Source organism: Montipora capricornis, chromosome 8, assembly GCF_036669925.1.
Source record: "Montipora capricornis isolate CH-2021 chromosome 8, ASM3666992v2, whole genome shotgun sequence".
Classification (NCBI taxonomy): domain Eukaryota; kingdom Metazoa; phylum Cnidaria; class Anthozoa; order Scleractinia; family Acroporidae; genus Montipora; species Montipora capricornis.
The window spans coordinates 31,875,298-31,902,371 of NC_090890.1; the positions used below are offsets into that span (position 1 = coordinate 31,875,298).

At 40.4% G+C, this 27,074-nt stretch overlaps 2 protein-coding genes across 3 annotated transcripts in view; one reads left to right on the forward strand and one right to left on the reverse strand.

Annotated features, from left to right (window-relative positions):
• LOC138059713 (glycogen [starch] synthase-like) overlaps positions 1-7,922 on the forward strand; it is a 23,369-nt gene extending 15,447 nt beyond the window's left edge. Inside the window, exons 16-20 of the mRNA XM_068905319.1 lie at positions 261-387; positions 2,250-2,407; positions 3,378-3,479; positions 5,827-5,907; positions 7,047-7,922. Of these exons, the coding sequence (XP_068761420.1) occupies positions 261-387; positions 2,250-2,407; positions 3,378-3,479; positions 5,827-5,907; positions 7,047-7,166 (588 nt within the window). The 3' untranslated portion in view covers positions 7,167-7,922. The remainder of the gene's footprint in view (positions 1-260; positions 388-2,249; positions 2,408-3,377; positions 3,480-5,826; positions 5,908-7,046) is intronic.
• A 2,076-nt stretch (positions 7,923-9,998) lies between these two features.
• Positions 9,999-27,074, reverse strand: part of LOC138060261 (titin-like) — a 40,675-nt gene continuing 23,599 nt past the window's right edge. For both annotated transcript variants that reach the window (XM_068905996.1, XM_068905995.1), the window contains 7 exons: positions 22,708-23,010; positions 20,879-21,083; positions 19,650-19,747; positions 17,414-17,710; positions 15,845-16,025; positions 12,618-12,818; positions 9,999-10,969 (listed from right to left, as the gene is read on the reverse strand). In XM_068905996.1, coding sequence (XP_068762097.1) covers positions 10,941-10,969; positions 12,618-12,818; positions 15,845-16,025; positions 17,414-17,710; positions 19,650-19,747; positions 20,879-21,083; positions 22,708-23,010 — 1,314 coding nt within the window. In that variant the 3' untranslated portion in view covers positions 9,999-10,940. The remainder of the gene's footprint in view (positions 10,970-12,617; positions 12,819-15,844; positions 16,026-17,413; positions 17,711-19,649; positions 19,748-20,878; positions 21,084-22,707; positions 23,011-27,074) is intronic.

Genomic DNA, 27,074 nt, shown 5'->3' on the forward strand with positions numbered 1-27,074 from the left:
GACTGGGTGAAAGCCTTGGATTGAAATCTGCCAATCAGTGATTGGCATATCATGATTTCAATCTACCGTGTCAATGACTCATACAGCCTGTCTGAATCAGAATATGCACGGGAAAATAATGTGACCATAACAGCGAATAAGTCCCTGCGTGTGTAAACTGAGGTTCGGGCCGAAAAGACTCGCCCTCTTTTGCCTGACAGACTATTTGTTATAAGAATCTTTCCGGCCCACCGACATCTTTTGCCGTTTTTCTTTTGCAGGTTATTTTCCATCCTGAGTTTCTTTCTACCATCAGCCCTCTACTTCCAATGGACTACAGCGAGTTTGTACGCGGCTGTCATTTAGGAGTGTTTCCGTCCTATTATGAGCCTTGGGGATACACACCTGGTACCAACGTTCAGTACTTCGTTCTGTTGCTTTTATTGTACCTCCCACTTAAAATCTTAAGTAGATAATCTTGGTCTTAAAGTCGCATCAATCATAATAGTGAATTTACAATCTCGTACGCGGAGTCCTCGGGCTTTTTGGTCTGCGGGTGAGACCCCGGAAAGACTCTGGGATAATGGACTTGAATTTTATTTTTGATTGGCCGCTTGCGTAACAGTGGCAGTCCGACAGGAAGTCGGTAAGTAATTTGGAAACCCCAGAATTTGGAGAGAAACTAGTTTCAGTGCTGTTTGCTTTTTCTACCTCAGAAATATATAAATCACAAAAATAATAACGACGAGGTTTGAATTATGTCTTATACCGCGCGCACGGGAATTTTCCCACGCTGCTAAAAAGTGATTACTGCTGCTGTTGCAAAAGCACCGTGGGAAAACATTACATCAGTCTCTTTGAGGAGAAATCCGTGGAATAAGGTCTGGTCGAAGCCATTCAGAATTACGGAAACATCAAATTGTGACAAATGTGGTAGAAGAGGACATTGGTGTCGTTTCCACAAAACAATTGTCGATCGATGGTATTCTAAACGATGGAATGCACGCTGAAACACCAGAAATACACTTACCGAAAGCGTCAGAGGTTTCATCTTCACTCGCTCTTACAGCAAGCCAATGATGTTTCTCCAGTTTCTTTTATGGTGTGTAAGGCTAAAATTTTTGTTTCTCGAACACTTTCAACCCGCCATCTCTACTGCTTACTGTTTTCTTTTTTCTGGTTCCATTTAAACTCAAGCATGCGCAATAAGACCGGAACCCACGTTTTCTGGGAAAATGGAGTCGATTATCCCAGACTCTTTTTGGGCGCTCACCCGCTGCCCAAAAAGCCCGAGGACTACGGGTACGAGATTGGGGAATTTAAGAAAGGACGACGGCTACGGTAACGACAACACGCCAAAAAGCAGTAATATTATTGATTAAAAGAGGAAGAAATGATCGTGCTGCACGTGCGGCACGCATTTTTGTACATTCCTCTCTCGTACTCCTCAAAACTACTTCGTGACTGAAATGACCAAATTTAAGGTTTTATCAACGGTAAAGTGGCCACCGTACAGAGATTGGCTTTTAGAATCTCTGTACGGTGGCCAATTTACATTATCAACTCCGTTGATAAAACCAATTTTTTTGTATACTACTTCCCCACCGACGCAACACCACAGTCTCTTTAGAAACTACCCCCTTCATTCATTTGAAATGACCAAATTCAAGGTTTTGACGACAACGTGGACAAACTACAGCGAATCTTTCAATCTCAATCTTTACTTCAAAATCCGTCCGTGCCAATCCATTTATAGGATACTCCGCTCGTATTGTATAATATAAACAAGGTGAAATAATCATGAAATACTTACAATAGCTTAAACTTATATTTTGAAGTGACCTTTTCGTCTCAGTAGCCGTCGTGATTTCTGAAACTCCCTAATTACTTCAAGCCACAGACCGGCGGTTGGTTTAGTATTGGCGGACTACCTTGCGGGTTGATCTTGTGTTGATCTCCAGCTGGACCAACACGCAGGGCCTTTAAATTGCCGAGGAGAATGTGCTGTCTTTGTAATGACATTTCACAACCATTGTTCTATCTTCAGTAACTCTGTGGAACGTTTAAGATCCCACACACACACACACACTAATCCAAAAGAACAGGACTTTTGAATCAAACCCCACTTTCGACACAGTCAACTCAGCAAAGCCGACGAAAGAAAAGAGACCTCTGTTAGTGGGGAATTCGTCTTAACGCTGTCCTTTAAACTTAATACAATGCGTCCTAATGCGGCTTTTTTTGGCTTTGTTGTCATTCTGTTTGTTCAGCGGAGTGTACTGTGATGGGTATCCCATCCGTGAGCACCAACTTGTCAGGCTTTGGTCGTTTCATGGCAGAGCACGTGACAGATCCAACTTCCTACGGTATTTATCTCGTGGACAGACGCTTCAAACCAGCCGAGGAATCCATCAATGAACTTACTCAGGTAACCGAGCCTTCTCAGATATCAAATTCTCCCTCCTCGCCTAACCTCGCCCCTACAAGACTGTTTGGGAGAATATGTCCAGAATTCAACAGAGATCTCTGTGTTGTGTACATTAAATGGCCATTACAGTGTTTATTTAGACGAAGGGCTATTTCTAATGTCGGAATGGAGAGGTTCAAATCTGCCGCCATTTGGCACACTACTCGCATGAATTAGAACGAACCTACGGATACAAGGTCGCTCGGTGATATATACTTAAGTTTAGAAAATGGTTTGAACCTAGGAGTCATATCAAAACTGACTTGATGAAGTAATATCTTCCGTGTAAATTGACTCTGAGGTTCGGTCAGGTTGTCGAAACTTCAGTCAGTAGAAAGAATTAGCATCACGTTTCACCTAAAATGGAGTGAACCTTGTGACTTAAGCTTCGCGTGACCCACGGTAACTCGGAATTAGCTGTTACTCTACAATATTTCGTTGAGAAAAAAGTTCATCGTCCTCTAGACGACGCGTCCTCTCTATTGTCTATTTTATAGGTTTAAAAATTTACATGAAAAATTTCCCCATTCTAATTGACAAAAAGGTAACAAAACAAGTATTAGCATTGGTAATTGATCAAATAAACTCACAGATAGGCAATAAATTGCAAACCTTGGATGGAGCAAAATTTGGATACGTGATTCGTGATATGCGTGCGTTGTTTCGGCACCCATTAAGCTATTTCGAACTTTTTTAATGTATATAATTTTCAAGTAATCACTTAGTTTGTTTCGTGCAATTTGGAATAAATGAGCCCTCGTAAGTTTTTCAAAAGCTACAAACTGCACTCCCATGTAATCAGTTCTTGATCTTTAAAAGAAATTTTGTTGTGCTCATTTATTCCAATTTAGCATTCAAAATCATGGCATTACCTGTAAACTGATGGTAACAATGACCATAACTTAAACCAGCTTGTTTTGATTTGTTTTAGTACATGTTCAGCTTCTGTAGACTTACAAGACGACAACGAATTCTTCAGAGGAACAGAACGGAGCGACTCAGCGAGCTGTTAGACTGGAAGAGTCTTCACCGGGTCAGTCAGTCCGTACTCCATTTCATACAAATTTACGCTGTTCTTTTGTTTCAGTTTTTGCTCAGTTGGGCAATCCGAGTACAGTTAACTTGGCCTTTCGGACAAGAGTCCACTGAGTTTACTTGAACATGGTGCTCTCTGAAAGGAGATAGGACGCAGCTCTTTACAAGGTCTAATTTCATTGGATCCCTTAAGGACGCAGCTCTATTGGTTTTAGAGTTGGGGTCTATTGTTTCTTTTGTATCGTTCTTTGTGTCCTTTGTTTTCTGAACCAATCCCGAGAGCCGTAGTAATAACTGCGTACTCTGAAAGGGCTGATTATCATTTCTGAACCTGAAATAGCCTACTTTTGAGACGATTAATCTTTGGGTTGCTTTGAACTTGACGAAATTACGGGACTGCAGGTACGATTTGAAGTGATTCAGTGCAAGTCTTCATCGGCTGCCGGGTTGATCATTTAGGGGGGTGGAGTGTTGTCTAGGCATTGCACTTATTCGAAATATCCTCTTCAAGGTGAAGTCTTTCAGAGTTATAGGATGTATAGTTTTTCAGTTATTTAAAGTTATTCGCATGGTCCAGCCACAATGCACAAGATCTCTCGAACGAAGTACCTTAAATGCTCGGGCCTTCGTAGCGTCACAGTTTCTAAGCTACAAAGATCAGCCTGTGGGTCAAACACAACCTTCATCATGCAAAAAAAGCACGCGATCAGAGGTGCTCGTGTAACCCGCTTTGTAGAATCTACGAGGACTTTCCTCCCATGTTATGATCAAACATCATGCAGAGTTTCAGGGAGTGGGGAGGTTTACCCAAATATCAGTGTCTGTCACCTCATGAATATAATATAATGAATATAATATAATGAAACAGCGGCCATTTTGGTGTCCCAAAACGAGGAACTGTTTGTGTACCAGACTAGTCATCTGATACTTGAACTTAATCTTGATGTAAATTCTTCTTTGATCGGCCAAGCTCGCACAGCTAAGAGGCAGAGTATCATGATCGAATTAGAAATACGAAGGTCATAGCTCTGACTCCTCTGCCCTTTTCGACAATGCCCGAGCTGTAATCAGTGGGTACTTCGCTCAAATTCTGTTTCAAGAAAACAAATTGCTGGCTGTCGGTCACCTGATTTGACAGAGTAAAATCTTAATATTCCAACGTGAGGAAGAATCTTTTACTTTTCTGGGTACCTTCGACCGTTGTCACAACTTCACACAGCACAATGATCGCCACTAGGCATATTTCCAATGGTATTTGAATTACTGAGATTAATAGGCCAAAAGCCTGTTATTTCCTTCAGATTCATACCTAATTTTGTAATATTTTGAGACTACTTCACAATAAACCTTACGCAAGCAAGGAAGTTTATCATCAAATTTTATCTCGTATTTCACGGTTATTCAAACAAGAACTTACACTTGCCACGTTTCAACATAGTCCAAATCAATTACTGATAAAACTGTGTCGAAAAGAGCGTTGATCTATATCCAAAATAGTTTTGTAGACGTCGAAACAAGTTTCCCCCATATATTTTCTTAAAGCGAGTTGCAATGTTTGCCCCTTGCGATCCCAGAACCCTTAGCGTATAAATCAGGATCCGATTACCGGCAACTCATTCATTGCATCATGTCTGTCTGGAACACTGACCAATAGGGAAGACCTTAGACAGCAATGACCAGAACCAAGGTTGCTGAGCAGCGGTTTTCGTTAAAACAATGGTTTGCTGGGGGTGCTCAGTCTCGCGGGCTCAGAAAACCTGGTTGTGGTCATTGTTATTTAAGGGTTTCCGACCAATAGTCCTTAATCACGCGGCGGCCATGTTGAGTTGAGTCCCGAGGGATTGAAAACTTGTCTTTGCGCACCGAAACTCGTTTCCAAACATTTCAACTCGAGGCTCGGGGTACGAAATTTATTGTTTATGGCTAAGATGGCCGCGGCGCGAATAAGGCCCATTCAGGAGCCCATCAGTAGGAGCTTGCCTCCCCAATACAAGCCCTATGAGTCAACCTTTGCCCGTATATTTCTATTTTTAGAACGCCACGAGTTGTTCGGCACTGCACGCGCTGTTTAAAATAGCCAATCAGAATAAATGCATTGTCTAACGAAGAGAAAAATAGCAGAAACAATGTACGCAAATTGTGCGAATTGATGTAAATTAATGTAAATGTCAGTCTCCTGCTGAAGGGTTGGTTCTAAAAATAGAAAGATACGGGCAACGGTTGACTCAAGGATTTAGTACACATGGAGGCTCCTACTCATGGGCTCCTGGGCCCATTGTATCAAAGACCGGTGGGTGATGTGGTAATGCTGCCATGCTATTGACAGCAAAGGTGTCTTTTTTCAGTATTATTCGCGTGCTCGGCTGCTGGCCCTGCATTATCTCCAACCAGACAAACATGAGAAGCCCAGTCTTGTCGATGAAGAGGTGAGCTCTACTAATGTTGCTTTAGCCAGATTATATTTAGACTGCAAAACAGCCGTAATTTTTCGTTAGACGAATGCGTCTTTTCAAGCGAAAGGTCTGGAGCGAGGGTGAAAACGAAGAGTGAGACTGGAGAGAGACACCCACACGGGCGTGTGAGGCTCGCGCGCGATAATTCGAAAACCGACTGTTTCTGCAGTCGAGATATGAATTTCCCATGGGTACTCGCATCATCGCATGCTATGCTTTGCATTCGCACCTTTTGCTTATTAAGCCACTCCTCGATTCACACCATTCACTGGCTGGTCGGCTCCCTCTTATCGTCTCTATTGTTTTACATGGGAAATGTTTTCTATTCGGCTGAGCGCAGCGATAGAGAATAGAGTATATTGCTCAGTATCGTAATATATTTACAAGTAATATCGATTCGTATAGTAAGTTACGCTGTGCTAAGAATTCAAACTCGTTCGATCCGATATGGATCGCTAAACCATCGTTCTTTCAAATGCGAATATATCGAAGACGACTTTGGCCCGAAAATGTAGAAAATAATTTTCTTCCTCCTTCGGAAAACCTCTTCATTCTTTTGTACTTGCCTTTGAAGCATGTACTGAAGCTCCAGATCCTACGTATTTTCAATGCTAACGTAAGTGGCCTGCACTTTCAATTTTTTCGCGAATTGAACTTATTCATGAAAGGGAAAAAAGAATTGATTGTTGTCAGTCACAGTTTAAGGGCACGTAACCTAAGATAACTCTCTTTGCTTACAGCAAATTTACTGTAAATTGCACTTCTCTTTTTTCTGAGCAGTTATTTTCTTAAGTACAGCACAGATTATGTTAAGTTTGCTGCAAAACTGGGGTTTGTTTGCCCCTCGGTTAAATTAGTAAGAGGAATGGTTGTATTTCTTCGTTGACAGTACAAAAGTTTTGCATTCCTGTTTAAAGAATCTGCATTTTAAAGTAGTCATAGCAGGAACAGCTCTTTGGTCGTGAAACACTAGACTGCTATTTTTCTGATTTGACGGTGAAGTAAACGTGGACTTTTAAAGAAACATGGCAAGATATGTTTGAGAGGGGGAATAAAGATTCATGTTAGGAAATAAGAAAAATTAAAGGTAGTTGCTTTTTTTTCCCTTTTAGTATTCAAGTTTTGCGTACCCTCGGCCGGGCTCCGAGCCTCCGTCTCCAGCACCATCCGAGTGCGGATCGAGTGACGACGAGGATGAGGAAGACACACACCATCGACTTTATAGTAATTAATCCCGTGATATGGATGAGTGTTTCAATAATAACAAGAATAATAGTGGAAAACAAGTTGTAAAACGTCACAAATATGCGATTGATACGCATTTCGATTTCAAAACAGACCGTTGGTAACACAAAATATTAGGGATCTTAAACAAGGAAGACGGCGACGGCTCCGAGAACGCCACAAAACTGACAGTATACTGACGTGATATAAGCAAATTTGACTTGAGGTTATGCGGTGGACGCCAGCACCTGGTCGTGAAACTCTCTCCAAACATCCTTGCCGTTGATACTAATTTTATTCCTGGAATGTAGAACTACACTGTCAATGCCGAACGACTTGAAAGCATCGCGACATTGCAATAGAAAGATTGTTTTTAGACAACTGCGTTCCCGTGGCCGTCGTCGCAAACTTTTCGTGCTGCGTGGTAGCAAGGGAATGGGAACGAAGACGTCGTGAAGGCGGCTATCATGTGTCAAGGCCAAAAAAGCACGTTGACTAAATTGTAGGGTATCCTTCCTATTTACATTTATGTTTAGGCTTTTAGTTTGCAATTTTTGCAAGGAATTGTCAGTTTGGATGTTAGGAACGAGTGACACCCCATCTGTCCTGTCGAGAACCCCAAATGATCAATTTAGCTGAAATGAAGTCACGTAGTTGTTAGTTATTGCTCTCTGATGATAAATCAATAAATTCCATGATGCAATGGGGAACAGAAAATAGCTTTATCAGCTTGTGTCCAAAACCAATAAACTTTTTTCAACGTGCCTTGCTGTTTGTCTTAATCATAATGCCAGGTCTCTCTGTTTTCGTATCGTTTCTTTTTGTTCTCGTTTTTTCCGGTTCAAAATAGTGTGCCGCCCAATTTCTGTACGCAACAAAAGAAGACGATCAAGAACCATGAAATAGTTCTTGATTTGTTTGCACTTGAAGTGTGGAAGAATGAAAATAGGGCGTGATCACGATTCCATAAAAATCTGACCCCCAACTATGAAAATTATTGTCTTCATATACAGCTGTTTCGAGAAAGGCTATTGTTGGAAAGGAAGTGCAAAAGTGCACCCGAAAGTCCCAAAAGGTAGAGCGACCTTCATAGGACCTTGAAAAATAAACGTGAAAACAACGTAAACAAAAATGCAAAACACTTAATTGGCCTATCGAACAAAAACAAACTAGCGCGAATTTTCATTGGCTTAGCGAACGCGGATGCAAACAGCGTCACCTCTCCATGGAACTTTCTGGAAAGCGATCGGCATTTCGCTTTGACATCATTTGAAATGCAGTAATGTGATTGGGCAATCAAACTGTTCAATGCCCATATTAGGAGTTACTTTGGCGGGAATAAGGAGAAGCTTTGTTTTAATCTTGCCAAACATTATTTCGTGAAACAAATTGCGAACACCTCTTGAAGGTCGTGTGAAAGTCGCTCCATTATGCAAAGTGTTCGGTTCCTCAAACACGAAGACGTGGCGAAGGCGTGGTGCCTTAGGCAAATGCAAATGATTTATCAATCAACCATGGACGCAACTGAGCTCTGTGATAATTTGTGCAATGAAAATGCCCCGTATAGCAATGTGTCCGTAATATGTCAAAATGTTATCTGACGTTTTTAATCCCCATTACCTTTTCCTCGTGCTAGAAATATACTTTAGAGCTTCCGTCTCTGTGCTGCTGCTTGGTTGATTAATCAGTCGTGCTTGCATGAATGCGAACAAAGGCAGTGCGTGAAGCGACCCCTTTTATAGGGTAAAGACTTGTTTCCATATCTCAACATGCCCTTGGACGTGAGGGGCCTGGAACAACAAACCTGAAACAACCCAAACTCATACAAAAATGCTAACCTTAGGCCTAAACATTATCTAAAGCATATTGTTTAGGCCTAAGGTTAGTATTTTTGTAAAGGTTTGGGTTGTTTCAGCTATGGTACGCCCCTCACGTCCAAGGGCACTTTGAGATATGGAAACAAGTCTTTACCCTTTTATAGTGCGTCTTTGTGTTTAACTTCAACATTTCAAGGAAAAGTAAGCGAAAAGTGCCATAACATAATGACTTCTTTTCTTGTAAGGTTGAAACTTTTGAATATCAAAGAAATGTTTGTAAACAGTGAACATCGCTATATCAGAAAATGGTAAAATTTTCTTGTGTTAATAAGGAAGGAGTAGTGACTGTAGGCCGAGTCTAACAACCCTTGTTTTAACATAACGGGCTGAAAATCGAAACTTGTTATTTGGTCAAAAGCAACTACAGTACATTTCTGAAAAACCAAGAAAAAAATAACCAAAGAATTTTACAAGAAATATTTACAGATGTTAAATTTGTGGTGAGTTGTTTAAACACACACAGTCTCCAATTCCAGTTATCGCCAAACACCTTTTTCCAAAATGGCCGCCATTTAGATATTCTTTTGTTTTTATTCAAATTAGACCTTAATGCCTCGTTCAAGGCGATATCTTCTTTTGAATTTTAAGCTTAAGTACAAGGCATCAAGGGCGAATTTGAATAAAGCAAAAGAATATTTAAATGGCGGCCATTTTGGAAAAAGGTGTATTCGTAGCTCCAAGATACAGAAAAAGAATCTTTCTGGTTTCTGTTGATGCACTGACATTTATTAGCCATTTAGCGTAATATATAGATTTAGCCAAGCCTAAAAGCGGAGCTCATGAGTTATTCTTGCAGTAAATTAACCTGACTTGAGCCTGCGATCCAATCGAAACCCAGTACCTGGGTTGCCCGCGATATGGTCACGTGAACTGGTCACATTGCCATACATGGTGCTCCGCACTCGCGCCTTGGGGCCCTTTAAATACCTAGAATCCCACAGCAAATAAATTAAAGTCTAGTCATCATGGTCGTCAGCTATACTATATTTCTACAACCAGCGAAAACAGCTATTCGCACGTGCCCTAACATACTCTCATTTTTAGGCTAAGCTAGCTAAATCTCTCATAAATACAAGCATAGGACTCTACTTAGAGAAGGAAAATTGGGGAATAAACCACTGATCATGAAATCTGTGAAACACCCTCGTGTATCTTAAAAAAATGAATAGCACCTGAAATGTTCAATTTGTAGGCTACAACACTTAAAGTTCTCATTACGAAGTATTTTTTTTATTTCCCCATTTTTGAGGTGGCTTACTACAGTTTTTCGGAGAAAAAATCAATCAAGATTGTGAAATCGTTAAAATTAAAGGAAAATGATGTCTCTTCTGAAGTGTTAGTCACTGCAATTGATGTAAAACTTAACTAACCCAAACAAATAAATACAGGGGAAAATGTTAAATATAGTGACTGAGTTCCTGGAGGGGGGACTGGAAACTAAACATTTTAAAGGGCTTTTTCTCAAAACTTAGCCATACGATCAGGGTTAAAATTTTGGGGATTAGTAAACAATATGAAGGCGAAACCGTCGAGTTTCGAGTTTTCCTGGTAATTGAAATGGAACTGCGATAATCTGGGGCCAAACAACTTATCCAAACCTAAAGAATATGAAATGCAACTAGAAAAAGCAGACGTGCTGGCGATAAAAACTAACGCCAATTTCAAGCTACTAGCATTGAAAAGTTGAAGAAATACTAAATCTATCGGAACATAAAATGAAGCCTGAAGTGACAGCAGAATGTTGCTGAGACAGCAAATATTAGCGTTTCATTTCCTTACAAACCAATAGCGTCTTACTACTGATTGTTCGACTAAAACGTCATGCCAGCTGTAAACAAGAGGAATGAGGAATCTTTTAATAAAACCACCCATCAGGCTTTAATGTGCGGTGCATCGTTGGAGAGGCTACTGAAGAAGTACAGGTACCTCGTCACCTGAGGAAAAATTACACGAAGCCACGTTTAGGAGCCACACAAGAAGAAACCAATATTACCCTCTATTTTAGTTTAATTCTAAGCATGTCAATGGAGATTAAAGGGATTTCAATATGATACCAGTTCACATAAGAGTTGGATTTCCACTGGTAAGAGAACCTAAAGGAGGATTTATTTTACGAGGATTAACATGAATTGTAGTGTCTCTTGCAATAACTTCGTTGCAGCGAAGAGGTGCTGCTCAAAACAAGTTGACTTCACAGTGGAGTTTGGAGGTCCATCGTGCACATTCCTTCTGAGAGAAAAACACGCTCGCAAATCGAAGAAGGCTGGATATAAATGGATGGACTTCCTCCTCTGATGTTGTTGCCATTTATGCGATGAATGCAATACGCTCAGGATAACACCAATTAGAGTTAAGTCATGTTTCGTTAAATGCGAGCAAATTAAATTACCGTAAAATTCCGGTTAAAAGCCCTGGGCTTATACAACTTCGTAAGGGTTTTGGGTGGGCTTATGTCGGAGGGGCGTATATCGGGGGGGGGGGGGGGGGGACGTATAAGCGGAATAAAAAAAGCGTTTCGAAATGAGCCACAGCAGTGTTAATGAAAATAAATTTTTAATTTATTAATTTTTAATTAAACTTTCAAGCCTCATTATAAATCGAATGCATTTCAATCAAAATCAAAACTTAACAACGTGAACTTAACCTGAACGCAACAAACCGGAAGCTCAGAGTTCATCCTCGGTGTCACTGTCTAGTTCACGGCGGCGAGGCTTCCTACACTTAATTCTCTCAGTTATTATTGATCCGCATTCTTTCCAAATATTGTGTTTGAAGTAGTACAGGGTTCTGCAAGAGTACTTAATTTTAACTGAGAAAACACGGAAAACTAGAAGGGGGGGGGGGTGGGGGGGGGGGGTTATAACCGGATGGATTTTTTTCTTTCCAAGTAGATGGGCTTATAACCAGAGGGTTATAAGCGAGGGGGCTTATACCCGAGATTTTACGGTATTTGTTTAGCTGTGGAAGACATTTAAACCTTGCCTCTTCGTTAACTTTCTCCCTTGAAAGAGCGCTCGAGTTTCAGAGGTGCACGCTTACGCAGCACGAGTTGACGATTTTCATAGACCACAAACAAGCCGTGATTCCATTTATACGAGCGATTTCGCGTCTTGCTTACACAAGCCGAGGATACGAAAGATGGGCAGTTCGCGTCTTATGCAAGTCGCGGTTTCTGTATTTTCGAGTTCCTTTTCGCCTCGATTTCAAAGCCAGAGTCCTGGTGCTCACCCATTCAAATGGAAATGGAAATGAGTTTTGTATTTTTATAGAAATCAAATTCATTTTCATTTCAGTGGTTGAGCACCAACTCGGAAATTGCCTAACATTCCTCGAATGAACGGCGCCATTACGGTTACCAACCACTCAAAGATACCCTTTTTAAACGGCTGATTTCATCTACATACTGTACATCAACACTAAGACAAAAAAAAATGATCTTTTGTTGTTGTTGTACCGAAGCTATTCTATCGGTTTTCTCGTATCGAATTCATGCATGCTTCATGGCGGCGCAGATTAAGAATATTGCATCATGTGATTGTCATTTTGAGTAATGGAATTAGTGATTAATAACTAATACAATACCTGATGAACGGAAAGATACTACACTTTCATTGTCAACTGTCCTACTAGTCATGATAGCAAGCATTGAACGCTCCAGGCGACGTGACTTTTTGACGAAGAAAATAATGACAGCAATGAGGATCAAGCAAACCAGTGCAACTGGCACAGCCCACACCACAGGACCCAGGTCGCTCACGCGACTGGATGGGCTGGGAGCTTTTCCTATGGATAAACAAACACCAGTCATGAAACACACTTAACGATTGTTGAATGGGCCCGGTGGAAACAGTTATGTTTTATCTTGGGATGCTAACTTTGTTTGACGGGAGCGCCGTAAGTTACTTAACGTTTAAGTTCCTTGAGGACGGTGCCTACTAATTCAAAGGTATTTTTGCGCGGTTTACGAATATGCGGGAAAAGCAGATCTTAACAAGTATTATTGAAATCCAAAAAGAAAATTTGGGGTAACCACGCATTTTTGAAAGATAATTAAAATACAAAGCAATGTATGGCGTTTTCTTCCAAATTTGCTCCTAATTATCTCTGAAAAATGAATGATTACTCCCAATTTTCTTTTTTGGATACCAAGAGCACTTGCTGAGTTCTGCTTTCTCCGCATAGTTTTAAACCGCGCAAAAATATCCCTGTATTAGGAAGCACCACCCATAGGAAACGCGAGTATCTCGAGATGCGCAGAACGTATGCGCAATAAGAATAGTAGGCACATTTCTGGCTGGATTTCAGGCAGTGTGCAACAACTGAACATGCAATTTCCGTTCAGCTGCAGGTCAGTGATCTCTCCATTACAGGATTGTTACGATATGGAACGCCACCAACAATTGCGGTGACATTGACATCTTCAATTCCCACGACCTACTCCCGTCTGACCTTGTAGCTCAGTCGGTAGAGCGGCGGTGATCTATCTCGAAGGTTGTGGGTTCAATTCCCACCCTGGTCAGAGTTTTCTCTGTCCTTGTGTGGTTCCATTTCCGTGTGTAGGGCTAGCGCTTGCATGGTTCATATGGGTAGAAAACTAGCACTTCACATTACCCTCTAATAGTTAAGTATAATGATATTAAGTTAATTATTATTTATTATTCTTTTATCTTTAAATGGATTTCAAGAAAACCCTTGAGAAAAGAGACTTTCACAGGTTTATATTTAACAAAATTATTCATTTGTTTTTCTATACGATATGTATGATCCCGAGGTAGGCACTTTGTTATGTTTTACCAAGAGTCCCCATATTTTTCAAGGCGAAGACGAGGAAACATCAGGACTCTCACAAACGCAAAGCCAACTGCTCTCCCGAGATATATAGCAAAACATAATTATTGTCAGAGGCATGTGACCGACAATCAACTAATCATAGTACCGTTTTGTTGAGTGAATGTCTACTGTTCACGTTCAAAGGTAAAGGTACACCTTATTTAACGTTGGCAGTTCCTTTACCCTCTAGAGGGTATTCTCCCAGGAAGCCGACGGTGCGCTCATTTTACCCCCCTCTTTCCATAAGTGCTCCGTTTTAAGGGTATTTAAAGCGACTTAACCTTCACTGAAAGGAAAGAAGTCGAAACAAGGATGTCAGGTCCGGGGATTGAACTCGGGACCTCATGCACCAAGGCCGCGCACTAACTGACTGTGCCACCCTTGCTCCTTAAAAGCAAGTTCACGTGATTCCCTCTCGCCCAATCAGAAAAGATGAAAAATCATGAACTTTGACAGTTGGTACATAACAATGCAACCACACTGTTGGGTAAAAATACAGTCCGATCTCCCAGGGGTACAAGGTGAGTAGCGTGGGTGACGAAGTGTTCAAAGCGTTGGTCTTCCACCAATATGTTCCAGGATAGAGTCCCAGAATCGGCGTCATCCATTTGTTCTCGAATTGGGCTCAGAGATGTTTTGCAGAGGGTACTTCAGTTTTCCCCAATCCACAAAGAGAAAGACTCACACTCAATTTAAAAACGAAGCCGCACTATAAAATTAAAGGGATGGCTTCATGCTTTGCTTTTGTTCGAATTCATTCAAGCACGACTGATTAATTATCCAAACTGGTGATAAACAAACAGCAACACAGAGACGGAAGCCCTAAAAATATTTCTAGCACGAGAAAAAGGGACTGGGGATTGAAAACGTCAGATAACATTTTATGACATATTACGGACACATTGTTATAAGGGGCATTTTTGTTGCACAAATTATCACAGATCTCGGTTGCGTCCTCGGTAGATTGATATATCATTTGCATCATGCCTAAGGCACCACGCCTTTTATAATGCATCTTCGTGTTTAAGGGTGTTGGTTATAGGAAGATTAGCACGTTACCCTGGGAGTAAAGTTATTTTCAATCTTCCTAGAAAAATCGGAAGAGGAAACTAAGGTGACTCCGCTCACCACCTCGAGATTCTTAGATTGATGTCTCATCCAAGGAAATGGATTTAGTCCAGTTTCGACTAGTCATATTTTGCGTATGGTTAAACAGAGTGGCAGCTTTGAAGTCTGAATTCCCATGAGTATTTTCCTACGTACATCGAAAACAGAAACCTATGAACCTTTGTGTACAAAAAAAAAAGGCGCTTGAAAAGCAAGAACTATCTCGAGTTCAAAGGAAACAAATTTTAGTTATAATTGTGTTTTTTTCTGAAAATCCGTACTTCTTGTTTCATTTTAATTTTTTTTTGGCGGTTACAAGAAACACTTGAATTTTTAACGTAAGCCCAACAAGGAATCTCGATCCGCGCAGAGAGCAGTGTCACGGCCTTACTCTATCCTCTTTTTCTAGGAAGACGGAAAGGGTTTAAACCTGCAGGGTACTAGGAAGTGTGAACGCAAATGCAAACACAAAAGCACTTGTTTCGCACATCGACGGTTGACTTCGAAACCGAGATGGTTGCCGAGATCGGGTCTTTGCGAGAAAACGTCTGGTCTGCCACTGTAATTGTTTGCATTTTTTACCGAGTCCATCGCAAAGTATTACATAAAGAACATATCCACAGAAACAACGCCAAGTGATTTTGGTTTCCTCAATAAATGAGCTTCAACCGCTCGGTTTGTCGTTAATAATTCTGAGGACACCACATAACGCCGGAAAAAAAGATTGGTGATGAAGACGCCAATGAAATGTATGATGCATGTCATGTGCCTATTAGCTTTTGGTACAAAAACTGCAAAAATATGAAAATGTTTCTCATAACGTAGGTCCTCATCAGCATAAATATAATATGAAGAAACTAACTTGGACATACCCGAAACTGTGCTGATTGGTCCGTAGCATGATTCTGTTGCACAGCGAACTTGAAAAGTGTAATTTTGTCCTGACTTCATGGAAAAGCTGTCTTTCCACCTTATCGTCCACCGAGTTTTGTTCGTGTGAGCTGTAGGGACGGGTTGGTCACCATTTGGACCAAGTACTACAATCTCATAAAACTAAGGAACAAAAAAGGATTTGAATTTAAGTGTACCAAAATTAACTGAAGTATTTTCACTTTAAGATAAATTTCTCAACTTTTAGCAAACACATTTTGCCACTGGGCATTTCACTTCTTATAGGTTGTGATATCTATCTTAACCCTTTAAGCCCCGAGGGGTTCCCCATTGACGAGTAAAATCGTCTGGCGTTAGACAGAGTAAAATCTATAAGTGCCATTTGGCACTATCGGGGCTGAAAGGGTTAAAGGGACACTCACGGTCACGCTAAATTTGCTAAAATCTAAATTAGAGCTGTAGTTCACACGGACAACATTCCTGGCAACCCACAGAGCAGATATAAGAGCTGTTTGTATTTAATTTTTGACAACTTTCTGAAGATACCGTCTCCAAACTTGAAAAACTTGCCAGTTGTTTCAAGTTTCAATCCATTTCCATCCTCTACATCCTTGGCTAGTAGCTTCAGCGCACTTCAATGGTTATTGGCAACAAAACTACAGCATCATTTTTTGGTCTTGATTGATGCAAAGACATCTTTTAGTAATATTTTAAAAAATACAACCACACTTTTGAATTTTCGAAACATGTTCCGAAAATTCAAAAGTGTGGTTGTATTTTTTAAAATATTAGTAACACTTGTGCTATCCAGACCATTTGGAAAAGACAGCTTTTAGTATTTTGAAGTTTGACTAAAATAGCGTGACACTGCCCCTTTAAAAGGAAAAAAATAATTGAGTTAAGGCAAACCTTAAGAAATGTCTACCAACACAGTGGTTTGATAAATCCTGTGTAGTTCCAATCCTTTGTGGGAGCAAACGGACAAAATTGCAATTTTAAATAAATCGGATTGGAAGTTGGCGCACACAAGCATTAGGTTCTTCTGCCAACCTCTCGTGTAAGGAACTAAATTTTTGATCCAAAAACCCTGAATACCATCTGGGCCAGGTGCTTTCCAGTTTGGTAGCCCTTTTACCTGATCGATCACATCTTCAACAGTGATTGAGATTGGGGCTTGCTTTTATAAAACCAGGCAGAGCGCTTACCACTTCCCGTAATCATTCTGCCCCCGTATTGCTGTCTCACGATTTTTCCCCAGATGTCGTTCCAGAAACTTCTTGCTTCCCCTCCATGTGGACGGGGTAGGGGGGGGGGGGAATTGCATCTTCTTTGTTGCCCTCAAGGTACCTGAAGAACTGCATTTCTTCTGACGCGAACCAACTTGTTTTGTTGGAGCTGTTCAACCAGAGTACCCGGCGTTTCACTTTGGTAGAATTTTCTGTTTTAGCTGTTAGGGTTAGGGTTAACCCTAACAGCTAATCCTCTTTTCTTGATGTTGTACTTTCTCTCTTATTATTATTATTATTATTATTATTGATTGCGCTACAAACCTCGATTTCATTACTTTTCACACTGACAGGTTTACTCCAAGTCAAATGAAAGCCTCCCTCACTGCCTTCATTTTTTCCAGAAACATATTGGACTGCCAGGCTTGTGACCGCGCCAATTTTGGGGTCCTCCACTGTAAGAATTGTTTTAGTTTCCTTACTAAAGATGCCATTGATGACCGCCTGCACAGCGATAGTGTAGCTGTAGCCGCAAGGAAGTGTATGGTCATGGTATGGGTGAAAAGTCACCGTGCTGATCTCTACACCACAGGAGGAACATGTTATGGCCACCTTATAATACTGAAAAGCAGAAAGGCGTAAAAGAGGTCAGTTTTTTATAACTCAATCAATCAGCAACCCATTCTCCAAAATGGCCGCTGCAAATTTAAATACGTTAAAACTAAAAACCTATACCAGCACTAAAAAGAACACCTTTACTTTAGTAACCCTGCAAAGTTTCAGCATATCAGGTGTTAAATCAGCTGAGAAAACGTAATTTGAACACTCAGGAGTATGACTGGGGATATGGCGCACAGTACAACGGTTTGCAAATTTGTCAAGTTTCAACTTAAATAAATCTTCGTACGTTTATTAAAACAAAGATGCTCTTCCCGTTCCTGATATCAATTTTAGGGCCGCCATAATGGAGAACAGTTTATTGTTTTGCAAGGATTTAAAGGAGCAGTGTCACGCTATTTTACATTACTCTGAATACTAATAATTTTTATTGTATCCATGACGCCAAAACAATGATGTTACAGGAAATTTTTACCAAGTACTGTTTTAGAGAACTGGAGGCATTAATTTTTGGTCTATAACTGAAGATGGTGACGAAAGAAGCGGTTGAAATATAAAAAAAAGCCTGTTTTTCAATTCAAAATTAATTTGGACTCTGTAACAATAATAATAATAATAATAATAATAATAATAATAATAATAATAAATAGGGAGCTTAAGCACGCGCGTTTTTGAGACGCGGACGGCAACCGGAAGTAAGCTGTTTCCCTATTAACTTGCAATTGTCTTCACGCAACCACATTTATATTGATAAGTGTCTTCTCTCCATTAGAGATAATTAGATGCTACAATCATAGCCTGCGAATGCAACCGCCTCTCATCGCTAATCGCCGCTTGGGCCGATCAGCGAGATCGCGCTGATCGGCCCAAGCGGCCGTTTAACGATGAAAGGCGGCTGTATTATAATATAATAATAATACCTGGCAGTGCTAATCACCCTTTACTTGCAGTCTTGAGGACTGAAGTACAAAGGGCGCAGCTCACGATATTGGGCTGAAAGCATATAAGGGCGCCTCTGGCTGCCGCTATACAGTCCATGTTGATGTCGGAGCACAGCACCACAGCTAGATGTTAATTAGCTTTGAGTCGATTTTGATGAGGGAGGAAAACCGGAGAACGCGGAGAAAAACCCTCGAGTCAGGTTGAGATCGACTGAAACAGCCCACATGCAAGCCGGTGCCAGAGTTGAACCCCGGCTAGCAGTGGTGGGAGGCTCGATAGATAACCACAAAGCCACCCTGACTCCCGCAGGCTATTTGCAGGCTACTACGATCATCGTATGCAAAATGTTCACTTCTGGTTGCCGCTCGCGTCTCAAAAACGTCATGAGCTTAAACGCCCTATTAATGTCACCAAGGTCATCTAAGCCACACAAACATCGAGTTATGGCTTCGTTTACTCCAAAGGTAGAAAATGGAATCCACTGAAAAAGCCAGCGTGAATGGTTAGAGTGTTGAAATGAAATCCGGTTATATCAATTTAAGTCCCGTTGTGATCATTAAAGTACCTGACGTTGTTCTTGGCATTCTCTGGTTCCAATAGCCAAGTGGTATGCCACCCGCCATTGGAATTCTTAAATCTGTTCTGATTCGATGCCTTTTTTCAATGTGCAATACAGAGGATAAGCGCTATCTAATCTACGTGTATATGAGATTTGAAGCAGAGCTCAGTTTACCGTTGCCTACCCCCTCCCCCCTTAATTATGGAAGTTTGGAAGAGGTAAAAAAAGCGAAAACTATGAGCTGTTTTAATACCAAATTTAAAATGTTCTTCTATCACTTCCGTCTAACTCTACATCCTCCGCCAGTCCTCTCAAGCATTTATGCCCAGGATCGAACGCAAGCATTAAACAGGGAGAGACCATTGATGCGAGTAGTATAGCCTTAATTGATATTTAGTAAAGTCGTCAAATAATGCGTCGACGAAGGACCAGTTTCCTTACCTGAACAGAAACTCTGGTTATCGGAGAGTTCCACAAGATATGAACCAGAGTCGGCTTTTCGGTGTCCGACACGGCAACCAAGTTACGAACTTGTCCCACTAAAAGGACAAGAAAAGTGTCACCGCAAGTCACGGCCTACGGAAGTTACATGTAGCACAGGTCACTTTTTTACCCTCCCAACCCAACAAAAGACAGACCACAACACCGGGAACTAATGTGCCCTACTCTTAGCGACAAGTTTGTGGGTTCTTTTACGTCCCACAGGATCATAGACATTGAAGAGTTGTGAGACGGGACCTCCGGCTTATCGTCCTTTTCCGAGAAGACTTGAAAGTATAACCATTTGCAGATGTAGTTACAAAGGCAGCACTTTCTCCTGAGTTATTTAAAGACCCTGAGTGTTGGTCCCGCCGGAGCCGTGTTGAACTCACGACCTCCCGCGTGACAGCCCGGTGCTCAACCAACTGAGCCACCGGTGCGCGAATAATTGTTTTAGTATAATTTTCAGCGCGAATATCAAGAAAGTGCAAACACGATAAAAAGGCACGAAAAGTGCTTGCTTAGCTTAGAAGCCGCGCCTCCAAAATGTTATATTCAAGGGATAGTGCGGTGAATATAACACCGAATTCTTATATTCGCCGCTGAAAATTATGCCAGCAAGTGTCAGAGGCCTGGTGAGTGGTGCTAAATATAAGCGTGCACTAACTGTGAAACTTGAGCTACGGCACTCGTCGTAGAAAAGAGAACCTAACACACTTTCCATGTTCTTTGTCACAGTTTTTGTAATTCCCACATAGCGGGAAAGTGACAAGAAAAGCAGATTTTAAATCGATGTTTATTTTATCCTCCTTGGTTTCACTGTTTATTTCTTCGTTTGATATCCAATCCTTGTCCGCTGTCTCATTTTGACCAGCCGTCGGGTTCACATTCAAACTGTTACATACAGTGCACGTTTATTCCATTCTTAAGAAAGTTTATCAGCAATACGTACTGGAAGAATTAAGTGAGATGCGTTTCAGACTCAAGTAATACAACTACAGCAAAACACTGAAAGCAAACCCACTCGCTTCGGGTCACCCACAAAGGGATTCAAGTTAATCAAACATTCCCCCAGGATCTATTGAAATGTGCCTTAGTGTAGTGGTGATGGTGATCTTCTAACAAAAGTAAACAGCACTCAGAATATACTAGAGATGGGCGTTGAAGTCAGACTAAGAAAGGCAACATACCTGGAAAGAAAGCTGAGATTGTATTGCTTTTTCCAAAGCATGATCGATATCCCGCAGAACAGCGAACTTCAAAGGAATAGTTTTCACCTGCCACCAGGTTTTCATTGTCTTTCCATCTGAATGTCCAATGAGTTTCAAGTCCACTTGCGTACGTATAAAAAATGAGTCGGCCACTATCTCCACGCCTTACTATAATCATGTAGTACTAAAGAACCAAAAAAGTAAAGTTCTTTCTGGGGATGCAAGCATAAGGACAAGCAACATACCCAAACTCAATAGTGTTTAAGATCATAAGAGTCTAATTAGTAATGAGTCTAATTAAACATGTTTAGTGTTAAAGATCGTACTCCTGTTGCTTTAAAATCCATGGTAGTTTACCAATTTTCTTGTGCGGGTTGTAATTCCCGTTATATTGGCGAAACTAGTCGCCACTTTTCTACCAGGATAAAGGAACACACGGAAAGCGATAAAAACTCGCATATTTTTAAGCATTTCAACACATCTCCTTTGTGTAAGAACAAATCCTCCCCTTCGTGCTTTACTATTCTGGATTCTGCCAGCAACTCAATTGATTTAAAACTCAAAGAAGCTTTTTATATAAATAGATCAAACCGGAACTTAACAAACAATTGCAGCATTACAACACTTTTCTCACGTTTTAGTTTACACCTTGATGTTTGGTGTCACGCTGTAAATAGTACCCGCTTTTGTATTAGGTCATGTTGTAATAATTTTTTCATCTACCCGTATACTTTATAACTGTTCACACTTAGGAACTTATTAAACTGATGATGGCATAAGCATGCCGAAACATGTCTTTTAAAAAAGTTGTCTGTTTCCTACAGTCTAATTAGTATTGCAAAGTGCATAGGGGAGATATCTGTTACAGACACTCCTTTTTATTAAAAATGTCCAACCACAGAAACAAAAGAATCTTTTCTTTCGACAGCCAATAAGGCACTAGCCCTAGTTGTTCAAAAGTTGGATAGAGCTATCCACCGGAGAAGCACTATCAAAGCCAATTGAGTTGTCCACTGGACTGAGTGATTTATCCAGCTGCTATCCACCCTTTGAATAACTGGGGTTTGGTTTGGCACATTGATAACAACAAAAGGCTGCAGGTAGCCCATACTCTGGCCGCATATACACAGTTCTTTTCATTATATACTTTTGTATAATAAGTCAATTGATATCCATGTATAATAACCAAAACTAATCCTAACCTGACCCTAATCTTTCACTAGGCTTAATTTAGGCTCCAAAAAAAGTTCTTTCAATTCATCTGAGTGCGTATTCAACCTAGATCAACCTAGGTAAAGTGAGGATCACCAATTTAACTTAGGTAAATACGGATTCAACCTGAAAACGGATTTTACCGGCAGCATATATATATGCCGGGTCTCAATAAAGTTTCTATCTGTTGGAAGACGATTCTCGTTTGTGCAAATTATATATATATATAAATATATATATATATATATATATATATATATTTATATATATAATAAAGAGAAACAACATTTTATCAACTGCTGGTGAGCATTGGACAGGTAAGCTGACAGAAAAACAACAAAGGTGAGTTTTGGCAAGGAATTCGGCAAAGCGACGAAACACAATGGTCCTTCACAAATCGCTGCCCTGATTTGTTATTTTTGTAAGATTCGGTTTTTTTTTTCTGTTATATTTGTGGAGCCACCATTTCTCCATCTTTCAAGGAGAAATTTTTTTTGCGCTGATTTATTATTTTCTTATTTTTGGGATTGCCTGCATTTCCGGGCAAATCTCTTAGTCAGGACACTAAAAACAAAATATGTTTGCAAAGTACTAACCGAAATCTCAAAACTGTTCACATCTTGAGGCTTACTCCACGTTAACCGCAGTTTTTCCTCAGCATCATCAAACTCTTGGCTTTCCTCGGAAGAAAAGAACTTGATGGCGAGATTAGTAACTGGACCAACATTTGAGGGCAGCTGAAAGGTAACCTTACTCTCTGGACCGTAAACGCCGTCAACGACTGCTCTGACAGAAAATGTGTAGGTATTGCCACAAAGGAGCCTCAAGAGAATGGCCTGGACAAAATACTTCATTGTGGTAGTGTTACAAGAGGAACACGTTGTGACCACCACATAATACTGACAAAGAGAACAGTAAAGATAACAAAGGTGTTTTGTTTACTTAGGAGATGTAATGAATGAATGAATGAATGAGCTTTATTTATACACGATAATAATTTCAACATAGGATTGGTTTTAAAATTAGCCGTGTTCCTATCTAATATAATCTAAGAAATACGGCTGAGATACACTCAAGCAGATAGTAACTAAATACAAGAGCTAAAAACTTATAATTACAACTGTTAAAAATATCTAACAATTAGACCCGTGGCCCTTGATGGCGAAGGGTCTAATTGTTTTAGTATCACCCAACTAGTTGGACATAAAAGTCAATAATAAAGTTAGCAAATGCAAGTTGAAGAGATATTTATTTGGGAATAAAACGAAAGAAAGCGCCACGCTTTTCACAATGCAGGATTTGCATTAGTCCACTGGTTGGATGATACTAATATAATATATTATAATAACTATATACTTTAAATAAAGTACCCAATTTAATAATTATGCTCTATTTTGGAGTTTCTGTAGTTGGTCTGCACGCGGTTTTGAGAAATTAACCCCACACAAGGTTACAGTAGTCCAAATACGGCTGCACAAGTGATCGGTAAACAGCATTCAATGTTCCTCGGTCAGTTGTAAAGAGATCTAATTTTACAGAGCATACGCAAACCATTTTGAACTTTTGTTAGGATGTGAGATATCCGATTATCCCATGACAGAGACTCATCAATATGTACACCGAGTAATTTTGTGGTAGTTTTCTTTTCTATGCGTTTACCATATATGCTAAGGGCCATGTTTTTGGATGCAATGATGCTTCGTCTAGATTCAACTGTCATATAACTTGTTTTTGAAGTGTTGCAGCTAAGCCTATTAGTTGCTAGCCATTTCTCTATGGCTTCTAGGTCACACTTTATTTTTGGTTCAATGTCACTGCTAGTATTCACACCGGGTACAGTTATTTAGGGGAATAGAAAAATGTAGGCAATTGGAAAAGTCATTAATGTATATTAAAAACGATAACGGACCCCATATCGATCCCTGCGGGACACCACAAGTTATATATTCCTCGTTAGACAAAACGCGTTAACATAACACTGTTGACGCCTGTTTGCGAGGTATGACTCAAACCGTGCCACTTTAGGGATTTCCTCTTGATACCGTAGTAATTCAACTTTCGCAAAAGTGTCGCGTGATCCACAGTATCACAGGCCTTTTTGAGACCAATGAAAACATTACCAGTTAATATGCCTTCGTCGGTGTTTCTAAGCCATAAATCCGTCGCAAACAGCAGTGCCGTGCAGGTTGCATACCTCGAAATCCTGATTGAAATTTAGAGAGCAAGTTGTTTTCACTGAAGAATTCAAGGAATTGAGAATGCACTATTGTCTCAATGACCTTGGAGATGGCCGGCAATATTGATATTGGTCTATAGTTGTTAGGCGCGTTTCTAGCATCCGCTTTATACACAGGAGAACCTTTGGCCTTTTTCCAGTCGTCAGGAAATATTCCCGTATCAAGACTTTGGTTGATAGTATCACGTATAGTTTCTGAAATGTATGGGGCGGCAAGCTTAAGAAGATTGCTCGAGATTTTGTGAAGCCCACAACTTTTGGATGTTCTTAGTTTCGATATAACATGGTATACTTGTTCACCTGTCACAGGAGTAAACATAAACAGTGTGGATGCCTTCTTGCTTATGTACTGTTCCGGGGGAGTACCTGTAACTGGAATGTTCTTAGCCAATTTTTCACCCAGAGTGCAAAAATGTAGATTCATTTGATCTGCTATCTCTTTTTTATCAGTATATGTCTGACCACCGCAGGAAAGCTCGTTAATCAATGTTGTTTTAGTTTTACGGCCTAATGTACTGTTCATAAGTTTCCAACTCTCTCTTTACTTATAACAAAATTTTAGTTTCTAAATTAAACTGTGGTACTGCGTCGGTGGGAGATTGAAACAGAAATTGATTTTATCAAACGAGTTGATAAAGGTCGAATAACCACCGTGAAAGATTTGGAAAGCTGACGATTCGAGCGTTAGCCCATTCGCTCCGACGAAGGGCTAACGCTCGAAACGTCAGCTTTCCAAATCTTTCACGGTGGTTATTCGACCTTTATCAACTCGTTTGATAAAATCAATTTCTCTCTTTACTTACATTACCACAACTTTCATTAATACCCTTCTTGAAATAATTAGATTTTCCTGCTTTTACTGCGATATTAACTTTATTTCTAGCACTTGTGTAATTTAACCAGTCTAGTTCGTTATTAGTTTCAACAGCAGTCTTTTTCAGGTAATCTCTTTGCCTCATTTTCCGCATAAGCCGCCTAGTCTATCCAGGGCGAGCATTTACTACATACTTTTCTATACCTAACTGCAACTTCAAGAAAAAAGAGACTTAAACAAATCCCACATCTCATTAGGTTCTGTTAACGTTGTTGCCCAGTAGAAAGTTGTATTCTTCATATGTTCAATGAAGGCATCGGGATTAAAGTTCTTAAATTGCCTTGTTAAAAGAATTTTAGGCGTTGTATTAACGTATTGAACTTGCGAACAGCATAAATTAAACTATCGTCAGATGTGAAGGGGTAGTTTCTAAAGAAACTGTGGTGCTGCGTCGGTGGGGAAGTAGTATACAAAAATTTGGGTTTTATCAACGGAGTTGATAATGTAAATTGGCCACCGTACAGAGATTCTAAAAGCTGATGTTTCGAGCGTTAGCCCTTCGTCAGAGCGAATCGAGGGATTATGGGTTACGTGTAGTTTTTATAGTAGAGTAGGAGCTACGCTATTGGTGGTAACATGGCAACGTGAAAAATAGGAATATATTAGTTAAATGAAAAGCGTTCGTTGATACCGTGAGGATTAAGGGTGCCGATTTGAAAGATGAATTTTTGTTCCAGATTCTTGCGGCTTTCCGTCGTACCTAGATGTAGGGAAAGGCCGCAGATAGCCATGTGTTTTTTGGAGTGGTTAGGCAGATTAAAATGGCGAGCGACTGGCTTAGATGCATCCTTGTCATTCTTCTCAACATCGCGAAGGTGTTCGCGGAATCGGTCACCTAGTCGTCTACCTGTCTCACCAATGTATAATTTATTGCATAACGTACAGGTTATGCAATAAATGACATTTTCATCGTGAGCGCGCGCATTTGAAAGTGCCGGGTTGCTCGTTAGTTTTGAGCGCGCTTCTAACTAAAAAGTTACCTACGTTTTTGTCGCGTTTGAATGAAATAAGTGGAGGTTGTGAAAAGATTCTACCAGTCTCGGGATCATTCTGGAGTAATTTAAAATTACTAAGAATGATGCTTTTGACTGCGTGATTATGAGGATGGAAAGTGAGGGTGAATGGAATTCTGTCATTCTTATCTTTTTGTGACGTTTGTAGTGATGACTGTCGATCAAATTGCTGGGCGCGATGATGGCCCGCTTTGACCACAGAGACAGGATAGCCACGTTTTTCGAAGAACTGGCACATCTCCTCTGATTTGCTGGAAAAATCGGAGTCATCACTACATAGACGTCGAAGTCTAAGAAATTGAGAATAAGGGATGGAGTTCTTGACATGTGATGGATGGATGAGACAGGATTATGACGCCTATCGTCAAATCTTTGTCATCATACATTAAAGACAGTACACACGCACTACAAATTTTCCGCGATTTCAATTTCTCCGGCCAAGACAAACTTATTTTCACCATGGACATTACATCTCTATACACAGTCATTCCTAATAGCGAAGGTCTTCAAACACTTAAACACTTTTTCGATCAACGCACTGTCAAAGAACCTAGCTCGGAAACGCTCCTCCGCCTTGCCGAACTAGTTTTAACGCTTAACTGTTTTTCATTCGCCGGCAACTATTACAAACAAATTAATGGTGTAGCGATGGGCACAAGAATGGGACCTAGCTATGCCAATCTTTTTGTAGGATATGTTGAACATCAATTTTTTAATCAGTACAACGGCCCCAAACCTGAACTCTACGGCCGCTACATCGACGACTGCATCGGCGCTATTTCATCCAGCAGAGAAGAACTCGATCAATTTATAACCTCCGTCAACTCTTTTCATCCGGCT